The 15,086-nt window shown below is 42.2% G+C and overlaps 1 protein-coding gene across 1 annotated transcript in view; it reads right to left on the bottom strand.

Annotated features, from left to right (window-relative positions):
- clec16a (C-type lectin domain containing 16A) overlaps positions 1–15,086 on the bottom strand; it is a 261,544-nt gene that overhangs the window by 212,433 nt on the left and 34,025 nt on the right. The window contains exon 10 of the mRNA XM_068003337.1: positions 12,424–12,537. Within this exon, the coding sequence (XP_067859438.1) occupies positions 12,424–12,537 (114 nt within the window). The remainder of the gene's footprint in view (positions 1–12,423; positions 12,538–15,086) is intronic.

The raw sequence follows: 15,086 nt of genomic DNA on the forward strand, positions 1-15,086 counted from the left end.
AGGAGGAGGAGGAGGACGACAGAGATCTTCCCCACCCCCGGCGGGCGGGAGGAAGCGGCCTGCCTCTGCCACCAAGGCCTGACTCGAGGTGGCAGAGGAGGTCACCTGCACCACCAACATATCGCACACCTACATACAGTGCAGGAGGCGCTTCAATGACCTAAGTAGGTCAGCCGAAGCGAGTACACTTACTCATTCCCCTACACTCCATCTGCCACATCACCACTCCCACCCCACATCTCCTTCTGCACTGCCAACACTACTCTATCACATCACTCCTCACACCCACTCAAAGCTCATCCTCATCTTACCTGCACTTACTCACCTCGCCAGTACTCATCCCGCCACTACCACTCAACCCAATCCTCATACAATCTCATGGCTCTCTCTCATACTCACCCTCTCATGCATCTCTTTCACGGTCAGCCTCACTCAACCTGCCACTACCTGTGCTACAGCCAAGGAGCCCTAGTAAAATTGAAGTCAATGGGAATCAGGGGGAAAACTCTCCAGTGGCTGGAGTCATACCTAGCACAAAGGAAGATGGTAGTGGTTGTTGGAGGCCAATCATCTCAGCCCCAGGGCATTGCTGCAGGAGTTCCTCAGGGCAGTGTCCTAGGCCCAACCATCTTCAGCTGCTTCATCAATGACCTTCCCTCCATCATAAGGTCAGAAATGGGGATGTTCGCTGATGACTGCACAGTGTTCAGTTCCATTCGCAACCCCTCAGATAATGAAGCAGTCCGAGCCTGCATGCAGCAAGACCTGGACAACATCCAGGCTTGGGCTGATAAGTGGCAAGTAACATTTGTTCCAGATAAGTGCCAGGCAATGACCATCTCCAACAAGAGAGAGTCTAACCACCTCCCCTTGACATTCAATGGCATTACCATCGCCGAATCCCCCACCATCAACATCCTGGGGGTCATCATTGACCAGAAACTTAACTGGACCAGCCATATAAATACTGTGGCTACGAGAGCAGGTCAGAGGCTGGGTATTCTGCGGCGAGTGACTCACCTCCTGACTCCCCAAAAGCCTTTCCACCATCTACAAGGCACAAGTCAGGAGTGTGATGGAATACTCTCCACTTGCCTGGATGAGTGCAGCTCCAACAACACTCAAGAAGCTCGACACCATCCAAGATAAAGCAGCCCGCTTGATTGGCACCCCATTCACCACCCTAAACATTCACTCCCTTCACCACCGGCGCACTGTGGCTGCAGTGTGCACCATCCACAGGATGCACTGCAGCAACTCGCCAAGGCTTCTTCGACAGCACCTCCCAAACCCGCGACCTCTACCACCTAGAAGGACAAGGGCAGCAGGCGCATGGGAACAACACCACCTGCACGTTCCCCTCCAAGTCACACACCATCCCGACTTGGAAATATATCGCCGTTCCTTCATTGTCGCTGGGTCAAAATCCTGGAACTCCCTTCCTAACAGCACTGTGGGAGAACCGTCACCACACGGACTGCAGCGGTTCAAGAAGGCGGCTCACCACCACCTTCTCGAGGGCAATTAGGGATGGGCAATAAATGCCGGCCTTGCCAGCGACGCCCACATCCCGTGAACGAATAAAAAAAAGGGCATGCATCACATATGTGCAGTAGGAAGCGTAAGGCAAACATGTCGTGAGCATGAAGGGGATGCACAAGGGTGTTTGAGGGTTTGTCATGGTTTTTACATATTTAATTTCTGATCAACTCATTACATATTATATTGTCACCACTACTGCCACGTCTTTGCGAATCTTGTCTGGTTTTTGCAATAATGCCCTTTCCTGAAGATCACTATGAAGACCCACAACTGATGCCACCCATTGTATCACTGCAGAGTGGGTGTAGGTGTATTTGCATGGCTCTTTTGTGCAAACGACTGAGAGACGTCAGCGATGTGCCCAGTGGCACCCTGGAAGGATGCGGAGAAGTTGTTGTTGAGGGCAGTGGTGACTTTGACGGCGACAGGTAAGAAGATGGTGCTCGGGCCAGCCGGGAGCAGCTTGGCATGAAGGAGGCTGCAGATGTCCACGACTACATGTCGAGTGACTCTGAGCCTCCATGTGCACTGCTGCTCAGAGAAATCCAGGAAGCTGAGCCTCGGTCTGTGGACTCTGTGGCGAGGGTATTCTGCGATGCATCTCTCTCTGCCGTTGCCCTCCCTTCTGCTGTGTAGGTGGATGTGTCACAGTACTGTGTTGTGGAGCTCCACGTATCAGAGGTGGACGGCGTGGCTGGTGATGCTGTTCGTCCTCAGAGGAGGTCATGACTGCAGCTACGGCGGCCCCTATCCGGAAGATGTACATTTGAGGGGGTCCGCAAGGTAGGTAAATGTGTCTGGACCCCGGGGTAAGTGCGCAAGTTGGTGAATTTTATTGTTAGGAGGAGGGTGGTGGAGGCCAAACTTTGTCCAAAGTGACAGTGGCCTCCTGCAATGAGTGAGGGTCCCCCCCCCCCACCAGCTGTCAAATGGACCTTTGCAGCTGCCACAGGCTGATGGCTGCAACACGTCCATTTCACCTGGGAGTGTTTCCCCCAGTATAGGAAGCAGTCTCAGTTCATTTCAAAATCCCACCCCTCTTAAAATATCAGGTCGATCAGGTCTGTAAACGACCTGAAGTACCTGGTTAATTACTTTAAGTGGCACCCTGCCGGCTTTAATTGCCGGCAGGACTCCCACATGCGGGGGTTGCATGCGCAAGTCAGCGCGTTACTGGGGAACCCGCCCCTAGAATCCCCGATTTTAGCAGCCCCCCTGCCACGAACGCACCCACTCGGGGGTGCGAAAATCGAGCCCTATACTTCAAAAAGTACTTCATTGGCTGTGAACTGCTTTGGGCCATCTTAATAGAAGAACATAAGAAAGAGGAGGAGTAGGCCACACGGACCCTCGAGCCTGCTCCGCCATTCAGTAAGATCATGGCTGTTCTTAGACCTCAACTCCACTTTTCTGCCCAATCCCCATTTCCATTGATTCCCTTAGTGTCCAAAAATCTCTGAGTTTTGAACATACTCAACGACTGAGCATCCACAGCCCTCCGGGGTAGAGAATTCCAAAGATTCACAACCTTCAGTGAAGAAATTTTTCCTCATCTCCATCCTAAATGGCCGACCCCTTATCCTGAGATTACGAACCCTAGTTCTAGACTCTCCAGCCAGGGGAAACAGCCTCTCAGCATCTACCCTGTCAGGCCCTCTCAGAATTATATACGTTTCAATGAGATCACCTCTCATTCTTCTAAACTCCAGAGAATATAAGCCTATTCCACTCATAGGACAACCCTCTCATCCCAGGGACCTTTGTTGCACCCCCTCTAAGGCAAGTACATCCTTCCTTAAAGAGACCAAAACTGTACCCTAACCCTAACCAGGTGTGGTCTCACCAAAGCCCTATATAATTGCAGCAAGACTTCCTTACTCTTATATTCCAACCCCCTTGCAATAAAGGCTAACATACGAATTACTTGCCTAATTGCTTGCTGTACCTGCATGTTAACTTTCTGTGATTAGTATACGACACCCAAATTCCTCTGACTAGCAACATTTATTGGACTTGAGGTTGTGAAAGGCACTATATAAATGCAAGTTCTTTCTCTTTTTTTTCCTCTACATCCTGCTCTCAGAGAGTGAATCACTAAACGAGCAGCCACCAAAGGTGAAGTTGAAAGCACATCAGGCAACAAGCTAGAGGAAAGAAAGGTGCATGTGAGAACAGAAGGCAGGAGATGATCAATAAAATTGGGACGATGCCATAAGGCATTTGGACGTAGGATCAGAATTTTGAAGTCAACTTTCTGGTCCACGGGAAGCTAATGGAACGTGGATAATGGGAGCATGGGACTTGGCAGATTTTCAAATTTCTGCACCCCATTATACGCCATTCAGTTTTAAAGCATGCATATTGCTACATTACGTGGATCTCACAACTGGTGGCACCGGATTCATATTGTGATGGAAGGGGAAAAAGAAAAGGAGTGTCAATTCTGCAATGCAAAGCTTAAGTTTGTTTAAGTGAATGGTTTGGGAAATAAAAAGATCGGCCTGGATTTTCCACACAAGTTACGCCAGCTTCCCAGTATAACTTGAAAGGACTTGGGCAGGAAATGCAAGAGGAGCCGACTCCTGCTGCCGCTTCCGTCATTTCCCGCCAGAAGTGACAAATGATATGACTGCCCACGCATGGGTGGCTGCTCTGCAATAAATGCAAATGAGGGAAATACAATCAATCAATGCACCTCCCTTTATTTGCATAATTATGACTGGAGTGAATCATAATTTAATGATTGTTTGTAAAGAAATTTTGCCGATTGCTGGTCTGCTTCAGGTGCAGCCAGCATTTAGTGCAGTCACTGTTTCTTTTTCTTCAATATTATTTTGCATCTGTAACGTAGTGTGGTTTAATATTTTGTGTATACTTGCATACTGCTTTTAATACAATAGTAGCAGATCCTTTGTGACAGTGATCATGGTGAGTAAAGGAAAATGTTCTTTATCATGGGGTAACACACAATGCATTATCAGAGCTACTGGTTTCCGATGAACAATTAAGTAGTTATAATTTTATTACATGCTATTCTTTGACAACATTTAAAAGATGAAATTCCATGATACTGTGCAGTTTTCCAAGTAAATTGTAGATCAATGAGCTAGATTATTTTATATTCCTTCACTTTAATAGTCAGTTTCTAACCTTTCACCTTTTTTAAAACCCAGGATGCACAGCAAAATGTTGGGCAAGACGTACCAGGTTCAAGTTAGGTACCTGCTGTTAGCAGCACTAGATAGAAGGGACATGGAGTTTAAAAGGGCTGCCATGGCAGTCATGAGATTCTGTAGTACATGGGAGGATTCTGGAGATTAACAACAACAGGAGATTTGACAGCAAAATAATGTGAGATCCCGGGATTTGTCAGCATTTGAAGGGGGGTGATTTCAGGCTGTGGCAGCACGAGAAAGGGAGAACACAGGGTGGGGCAGCATGTTTGGGGAAGGGGGGTGGCGTTAGTGGAGGCAATCCAAGATGATTGCCCTGATCCCACCGCAGCCTGCATTATCGGGGAAGAGTAGATTCATCTATGATATCCACCGCCACTGCATAGGCAGCCAATTCTCACTTCTATGTTCACATGAACGTGGCTACTTGGGAGAGATACTGGAGGGCTGACATCACCATTAGAACTGTACCAGAGCATTAGTCAGGAAAGGAGAGAAGAGAAAGAGAGTAAACTTTGAAAACTAAGACACAATGAATAAACCGGAATATTAAATCTGTTCGACATACATTGACCATTATCCTTTTACTTTCATGGCCCAAGACTCACTATTGTAGTATAGGGGTTCTTAGTTTGTGAAAGCCCCGTGTTAAATTTTTAAAAAATAATTTCCTCTTTCCTTTATCCGAACCAGCCATTCATCCGTTCAATAAGAAAGGCAGGCAGGCAGCCAGTCTCTAACCCACTACTAATTGACACTTTGTACCCGACTGAAGGAGTCGGAAAATGTTTGGTGGGGGGGGGGGGGAAAAGAGAAAGAGTGGAGAAAAGATAAAAAGAGCTGCAGGGAAGGTAGCAGGTGGGTACAAAGACAGCTCCTTTCCTTCTGACTAGACCAGCGGATAGGAATCGATTCAAAATCATTTTGGTTTTAGGAGAATAGTGTTACTGAAATGACCAACAGGAAGCAAACGTCAAATATGAACATCAGTGTATTCTATTAATAAGCAGGAAGTGACAAAATGTGCCCACAAATGGTCTAGACTAAAACAGGAAATGAAAATAAATGACTAGGATGTTGAGTATTAAGGAAGTAAGTCTTCACAAGTGTGAATCAATATTTAAAATAAACACGACTTGCCAGTAAATTTGATGACAATTTTTCAAATTTTGATACAGGCTTTTTTGAGTGGTTAGCAATAGCAAATTAAAAATTAAGCCTAAAAGTACATTTTAAAACAATGGAAAAGCAGAATATATAAAGCAGAATAAGAGTGCTCCAGAACACTCTAGTAGTTTTGCAAATACAATAGAAAATAAATTTTTAAAATCCTCATTATGAACACAGATTTTTGGGGAGGAGGGAGACATATAAATTTAAAATCATGAAATACGATGGAAGAAAAAAATATATACAACCACTGTAAAAAAATGTCGATTAGCACAATGTTTGCTCTGAATCTGAGGTTATACCTAGCAGGAAAGACTGAACAGGATGGGGCTCTTTTCTCCAGAAAAGAGAATGCTGAGGGGTGACCTAATAGAGGTCTTTAAAATTAAGAAAGGGTTTGACAGGGTAAACGTAGATAAGACATTTCCGTGCGTGTGCGGTCCAAAACTGAAGGCCATACATATAAGATATTCACTAATAAATCCAATAAAGAATTCAGGAGAAACTTCTTTACCCAGAAAATGGAACTTGCTACCGCATGGAGTAGTTGAGGCACATAGCATACATGCCCTTAAGGGGAAGCTAGAGTGACATAAGGGAGAAAGGAATACAAGGATATGCAGATAGGGTTAGATGAAGTAGGGTGAAGTAGAAATACCAGCATAGACCAGTTGGCCCAGATAGAATTTACAGTACAAAAACAGGCTATGAATCACTGAAGCACAATCTAATGATATTAAGTAACAGGACATGTTCATATCCAAAGTTCTCCAGTTTTGCAGCTGTCTAGGGCATTGCTGCTTTCAGCAGAAGACGGTCAAAAAGTACAGATTTTTTTCCCCCACTTCTGAGTTCTGGGATGTGCTTGACTTGCATATTCCATTGTTTATTTAATTTAAAGGCCAAACAAAAGTCGATTGCAGTTTGTAGTAGCCTCCAACCGCAAAAGTTTATTCCCTTTTTCACCTCCTCCCACCCTTGACAAAGTGCAGGTGAGTGGTAGGGTCAAGGGGTGAGAAAGCAGCTCTTTGCCTTCTGACTTATGTCTACTCAGCAAAATCAGGAACCTGCCATTTCTAATATGACTTATATTAACAAGGGCCATTCTTTGTGTGACACCATTGTTGAAAGTTAGTAACCCCAAAATGCAAAGATTGTGCAGTATATGCAAACTGGACAGAGCGTGTACATCTCCATTTACTACTTGTTGACTGAAGCTAAAGTGATATAAACAGCTCCCTCCCAGGTTACATCATCACTAGTTTAATGACAATCCACTCCAAGTTTCGTGATTATTTTTAAACCAATTAATAATTCTATCATTCTTCATCTTCCAACAAAGTTTGCCAAGATTAGTATATAACTTGATAGCTGGAACTCGAGAGGAAAAAAGTGGCAAAGAATGATAGAGGGAAAAAAATCATAATAATATTTGTATTACAAATAAGCAATTGCCTTGACAGCAATTACTCTAGTTTTCAAATCATGGATTACAAGTCAAATAAAAAGATGCTGAACAAAGACCATAGGTGGAAGTTGTCAAACCACTATTTCAATGAGCCAACATAATGCCAGTTAGATTATCAAAGGACCAGCACTACCACACAAGACGCTTCATACATAATTCTTTAAAAGCTATAGTTTTGTTAGTAGCTCACACAGATTGATGACTACTAAACTGGTTCATTATTCTGCAAGTCAGCATATGCAGATAACAGAAATCTATAATTAAACCATATAGCAAGTAACATACAAGAGCAATATGAAGCATGGCCATTAACTTTGTTGGTTTAGTTATTTTCCAATAAATTTTATAAACAGCAAAAATGAATGGCTAAATTGGAGAAACAAGCTTGGAAGAATTATTAAACCAGACAGTGCAAGGAACCTGAATTCTTATCAGTAGGCATTAACTCAATGTTCTAGTTGTATTATTTCAATCTCAGATATGACTTCAGGCCCTTCTATGCAGTCACATTCAGTAAGTTACTTTCTCCATTGAAATCAGCAGTATTATCTATTTAAAACAAAAAATATATAGGCCCAGGTAGGAAAAAGTTTAAAATTTATCATAATTCTCTAACTTTTTATGAAATATTTATGGGGATAGGTCTTTAAAGATAACAAAATTCAGCAAGTTATTCAGTGTAGTTTTCCTACTTTCTCTCTCTTTCTGCCATATTTCAATGCTTGGTCAAGAGAGTTCAGAAACAGCATCAATGGGGATGGATAGCCATGGTAAGATGCTCGATGAGATTCACAAAGGCTACACAATTCACCTACTCTTAGCTCACAAACTTCTAACAGCCACTGTACTCTTCTGCTACCAAACAATCTCAAATGTTACAGCACAAACCGCCAAAAGGCCTCCTCAGAACAAATGGCACACAATGAACGTGCTTCTCACTGCATCTCTGTTGCCTTTACACATTTGTAAACAATTTTACAACACCAAGTTACATCTCTGTTGCCTTTACACAGGGATATGAATAGGCATTCATCACCACAAACACACATTTCTCTGGTAGAGTCCCACCTTTCTTTACTGCTATTGCGTTATATATGAAATCCTTACAAAAAGAACATTCTATGGCTAGACACTGTACAGGACATAAAAGGGAGAATTTGTAGTCTACTTTAAACTCATTAAAAAAAAATTCTTAAACAAAGTTGTATCAACTACATTTGATGTATGTGGACAATGTATTCACTGGTTTCAAAAAGAAAAATTTTGATTGTTACCTCAAAATTAGCTATCATGAAAGTACATTTTACTCATTTAATACAAAGAACAACACTGTACTCTGGGCTTTTACTGCACCCTATAATTTATGGTTTATTGAGCATCAATACAGTACAAATAAGTATAGTCACTGTGTGGCATTAAATGTGTGCTTTTAGTTTCCACAAATTTACAGAAAATCTGTGCAGCACCCAAAGCTGCTACCACATTCAAGCTCCATGAATCAATGTTCCGACATTCCACATTCAAGCTCCATGAATCAAAGTTGCAATTTCCATTTGAATTGAAATATCCCCAAATAAAATTCTTATGCCAATTAAGAAAACTTTCAAGCTAGCATTGAAAGAGCTGCTTTCGGCTAAGTGGGTGTGGTAGTTAGTCATGAAGATCAGCGATTTAATCCTTGGCCTTCCTTCTTTCCTTCACAATTCACATTTCCTTTCCCATTCCACTCCCACATCCTTCTGTGCCCTGTCCAGGCATAAACTCGCTCCCATGTCACTTACAACGGCACTTTCAAACTCCCAACTGTCTGCTCTTTGGCCCGTTTGCCACGATACTTCTGCAGCTGTCAATCTGCTCAATTAACCTCTCACCTCCACCTTTGATGCCTTTTTCCCCTCTAAAACTCCTACTCTCTCCCACCCTGGCCGTTTCCCCTTACAACCCCCATCTTCGCTTACTTAAGTCCAAGGGGCACAGACTTGAACATATATGGCGCACAACTAGTTTAGCCACTCATCGCCAGATCTGGCTGGATGAAATCAAGCACTATCTGGCCCTGCTCTCCTCTGCCAAAACTGCTCACTACTCCAGGATCATCCTGGAATGCAAAGATAACCCCAGCTTTATTTCTCCACTTGTAACTGTCTGCTTAAACCCCTCTCATCTGCCCCTGCCACCCCCACCTGCAACAAGTGTGAGGAGCTCAAAAATCCCACCTTTGACCCCTCTTTGCAAACTCCCGCCCCATCTCCAAACTCCCTTTCCAAAGTCCTCAAACGTGTTGGCGCCTCCCAAATCCGTGCCCATCTTTCCATCAACTCCACGTTTGAATATTTCTGATACAGTTTCCTCCCCTGCCACAGCACTGAAATGGCCCTAATCTAAGTCAGAAACAACATCCTCTGTGGCTGTGACCATGGTGCACTATCCCTCCTCATCCTTCTTGACCTCTCTATGGGTGTCAGTTCCCACCATGACCTTGCTCTATTCTCGAATCAGCCTTGACAATAAGTGTTGGTAGGCTTTTTGACTGTAGGGGGCATCATAAATGAGCCCAACCTTGTCCTCACCCAATGCCCACTTCCAACACGGACTGTTGGATAACAAATCAGGAACAAGAATCCCAGCCGATTGCAGCGCCTCTACCATCATCCCAGCAGAGATCAGCTAACTCAGCACAGACCGGGGATTGTTTCTGGGTCTGTGTGGTTTGTAATAAATTGGATAGACAGGTGGTGAAGGATAGAATACTAGAGCCTAGTCTTCAGTTGCTTCCAAGCCTTTATTCACAGAGCTCCCCCATACACAGAGCATCTCCTAGATAAGCCCCCTCTTATAAATGGATGCAAGAGTCCCCAGTTGATACTCACCACCTGAACACAATTAACACTAATTGATATAAATCACATTGATACAATTAACATAGTTCAGTTACTCAATTGGTAATCTACTGATGGACACCTTTCAAATAATATTGCCAAAACATTTGAATCACATTTACATGACTTTTTATACAAAAATGTTAACTACCTTCCAGCAAAATTTTCACCTTCTAATTTCTTAAAAAAAAACAGGCTAGCCAATGTAGCTGTCGAAGCCCTGCTCCCGTTTTTTAATCCCATCACTTGGATCCGGTCTACAAACATTACTTTATTAACTGGGCAAGCAAAGCATTTAGCCCTCTTGTTACTTTCTCTTTTAAAATACTTGTTGGAAAAGTGGCACTCCAAGTTGACATTCATGTATATAACCAAATAACTGCAGGAATACAATTAGAATCAAAAATGAGTTGGACTTTAAAAGTCACTTGCCATTTCAACAGCCAAAAGCTTTAAACACAGGGAAAAAAAAGTTTTGAAAAAAGATTACAAACCTTCGGCGCAAACAGGGAGCTAGTCAGTGGAGTAGGAAAAAGCTACAACAGGCCACAAAGGATCAGAAGCAGCAAGGAAGCAGAAGAAGAATATTAAAAGATTAGAGATGAAGGGAGAAAGACACATGTTAGTTACTTACAAACGGGCAAATTGCTTTTTTAGGTCACCAAAACTGAAATTTTACTTGCCAGAGAATGGTTGGCAATGGAAGTTTCCCACCCTAATCCGAATTGAGCGTCATAATTCAGGCTTCTATTGTAGCTCTCAAATAACTAATCATTAAGGTTTTGCCCCAAAAGTTAGCTTCTGAAGAATGAAAACAGCCAACATGATTTTCATTTTCCCCTGCAGATATCGTGATTAACCTGTTTTACATTGTCAATATTTTCTGCTTTATGGCACTATTTTATTGTATTCAAAAAGACCTATTTAAATAAATTTCTCCCTTAGTAAAAAATATAGCTTTGCCTCAGTTGTAGATCACTTATAAAACTTAAGGCCAAAAGGAGCAAGCCAATGTATTTCATTTTGGAACTCATTATTTCCCAATCATTATTGTTACCCAAGTTTTCTTTTGCACCATGCAGTCAATGCCAATCCAGGGAATACCACAATCCTTTTTCTGCAATTACAGCAATTAAAAGAGAACATGGTGTACTTGGCTACAGATTTAATTAAAATAAATATATAAATGCCACGGCAGGACATTTCACAATTCACAAGATTGCACTAATAAAGTTTCTTCCACTTTACGCAAATAAACAGAACAAACATATTCCAGCTTCTGCATAGTGGAGAATTAATGGCAGAAATTGCCTGAAAAACAAGACAACAATCCATTTGTTGCACTTTATTCTCAAGGATATCTGACCTTATTGTCAAGGATAGCTGACCAAGATTTCTCTTGTACTGTGGTTCAATATTTACATAGATAATTACAATATTGTTACAGATGCAGTATTCTTACCCACTGCTAAAAATGGCAGATTTAAATGATTAAAGTAGACAGAATTTGTGTGATAGCACAAAAGACATGATTTTGGCAACTGGAATATAAAAACATCTGTGGGTTTTTTTTAAAAATCGGACCAAAAAAAGGATCACATCTCAAGGAAGTCTCCCCTATTGTCCGCAGCTTTCTTTGCTAACATGCACATATTTTGAAATGCGTGCCAGGGTCTGTTCAAGTGTTGCCAAGGTTTGGAGGTAGTTCTCAGAATTTGTCGCATTTTCCAAGAATTGCTCAATGCATATTCCTGAGATTTCAAAAGCTATAAACTGTTTCCCTTTGTGCAATTATCTTTAGAGTCATAGAGTTATACAGCACGGATAGAGGCCCTTCGGCCCATCGTGTCCGCGCCGGCCATCAAGCCCCGTCTAATCTAATCCCATATTCCAGCATTTGGTCCGTAGCCTTGTATGCTAATAGTTATCGCTTGCCAGCTTATTAAACAATCTAATTACCATTACATTCAGTTGATGGATAATTAAATATAAGGACTACCATATGTAAGTTGAAAACAAAAATAATGGGGACCATGGATTTAGAATGGATAGAAGACTGGAAAAGCTCAGACATTACAAGGAACAAAGAACCTCCAAACTCAAGTTAGCCCATTAATGAGAGTTGGACATTTATTCCAGCTATCCTACAAGTGTTATCCACTTCAACTGAACTGAAAGGAGACGTACTTACTGCACGTTTCAAAGCATCCTGCTCTGAATGAAGACTGAATACCGAAAGGTCCCCATTCAAGATTACATCAGCCAAAGAATTCACCAATGGCCTATAGTGTATAATTAAAAACACCTAAGAGGAAAAAAAAGTTAAAATTAACACTATTTAAAATTTTTTAAAATGTGTAATTGAAAGCCTTAATAGAATTAACAAGAGGGTAAGGTTTAAAAAGCATTCTTAAGATACTGAAGATATGGTACAGATAATGTCTATAATATTATTACAGCTCAGCATGAGCCATTTCGCAATCCTTTAGCGATTGTCACATTTGGGGGTGCCATTTGGCTCTTCTTTTGAGAAGCCCGTGTTTTTTGAAATCACTAGATAGCTGTGTTCCCAAAAAGGTTCCCAGAAGACACAGATTTAAGGTAACTGGCAAAAGCACCAGAGGCGACTTGAGGAAAAAAAAATTCTGCAACAAGTTATGATGATCTAGAATGCACTGCCTGAAAGGGTGGTTGAAGCAGATTCAATAGCAACTTTCAAAAGGGAATTGGATAAAAATTTGCAGGGCTATGGAGAAAGGCCAATGGTGTGGGTATAATTGGATAGCTCTTCCAAAAAGCAGGCACAGGCACGAGGGGCCGAATGTCCTCCTTCAGTGCTGTATCATTCTATAATTCTATGAAGGTATAATATCCTGTGGGTAATTAAATATCCCCATTTTATGTACAGTGCTGTGAATATAGAATGTTTTAACTTTTTAAAAAGTAAAATAAAAACAAAAACAGTACAATCAGGAAGATAAAACTGTGCATAATGGGATTTTTTTTAATGTTCTTAAAAATCATATTGTGGCAATTCTAGTTACACTCATTACCCAGGATGTAAAATAGATCACATATTGTAACCACATCTCAACCTGCAAACTTGAAAATCAAGAGCAAATAGCCAAAATCATTAAGCACAGAACAATTAATATTCAAAACATTCATTTCATTTTTTGTGTTTTACTTCCAAATTTAATGCATTATTATGCTTTCCACAAATTAAGAGCTGGGCTCTGATTAATGCCTAATATGTTCCTCAAATTTTATTAATTAGAGGGATTAACTCCTGGATTGCATACAGTTTAAACTTTAAATCCAATCAAAGAGCAATTAGGTTATAATCCTTTGTGTCGAATGGTGTGAAAGAACAAATTTAAACTTTTGACATGTTTTATCCCACTCCCCCCGCCCCCCCACACACACAATTGCTGTAACTTTAAAAAAAAAAGACTGAAGACCAACAGCTTTAGGCTTGGAGTACATTTTAAATTTAGGAAGGCCGCTCTAAAATTGGGGCAGGATTACATATATAATAAAAGTAGGATATTTCAACTAAACAGGACAGTTGAAACTTATACTCAAAGTCATTGGCTTCCATTGTGTGGTATACATAAGCTTTCCTGGTAATTAACTGCATATTATTTATCATCAACAAGCTACAACAGCTTGCATTTATAAAGAGGCTTTGACATGGAAAAATATTGCCAGGCTTTTCACGGAAACATAATCAGACAAAAAGCTTGGAGGTGGAGGGAATTCCAAAGTGTGGAGCCTAGATAGCTAAAAGCAAGGGCACAGATGATGAGGCAGGGGAGAGGCATATGCAAAAGAGGCCAATCGGAGGAAGGGAGTGTTCTGTGGGGAGGGTTTGTAGGGCTCGAGGGGGTTACAGAGATAGGGAGGGGCAAGGGCACAAAGGGATTTAAACATGAGGATGAAAATTTTAAATCAAAGGCATTGGGTGACCGGGAGTCAGCAAAGACAGGAGTGACGGGTGAGCCGAACTTGGTATGGGGCAGGAAATGGGCCGAGAGTTTTAGATGACCTGAAGTTTACAGAACGTGGAGGATGGAAGGCCACCAAGAAAGCATTAGGATAGTCGAGGTAACAAAGGCATGGTTGAGAGTTTTAGCAGCAGATGGGATAGGGAAGGGCAGAGGCAGACGACGTTATAGAGGTGGAAGTAGGCAGTATTTGTGATGGAAAGATTATGGAGTCGGAAGCTCAGCTTGGGGTCGAATGGGACACCAAGGTTGCAAACAGTCTGGTTCAACATGAGACAGTGGCCAGGGAGGGGGCTGGACTCGGACTCAATGGCAAAGGTACAGTGTTTGTGGCAGAGGACAAAGATGATGGGTTCTGTCTTATTAATATTTAACAGTAGGAAATTGTGGATCATCCAAGACTGGTTTGTCAGAATAGTGAGGAAGAAATTCAACCCACAGCTTCCCATTTTTCTGGCGCAAGAACGCGTCTGCCCTCAATTTCACGGCGCGATCTGCCACGCCTGAAAGTCACCAGAGTTGCCTAGAAGCCATATTGGCGTGAGCAATTTTTAGGCGCCAGGTTACATATGCAAATTAGGGTCCTACAATTAGGTTGTAGGACCCCGAATGCAAAATTCAGCTATAAATGGGCAACGCTGTTGTTGCGCATGCTCTGCCCAGTTGTACCAGGCAATGAGCAGGCTAACCAGCGATTCTTAAAAGGGACTGTTGGAGGCCACACTTTAAAAAAAAAAGCCCAGCAAAACTTCAGTTTTTATTTTTATGGGGCCAGGAGAATTGCTCCTCCCGAGTCCACAAAAAAATTCAGGCCCACTGCCTGTGCTTTTGATCCACCCGCTGCACC

The sequence above is a fragment of the Heptranchias perlo genome, chromosome 22 (assembly GCF_035084215.1).
Source record: "Heptranchias perlo isolate sHepPer1 chromosome 22, sHepPer1.hap1, whole genome shotgun sequence".
Lineage (NCBI taxonomy): Eukaryota > Metazoa > Chordata > Chondrichthyes > Hexanchiformes > Hexanchidae > Heptranchias > Heptranchias perlo.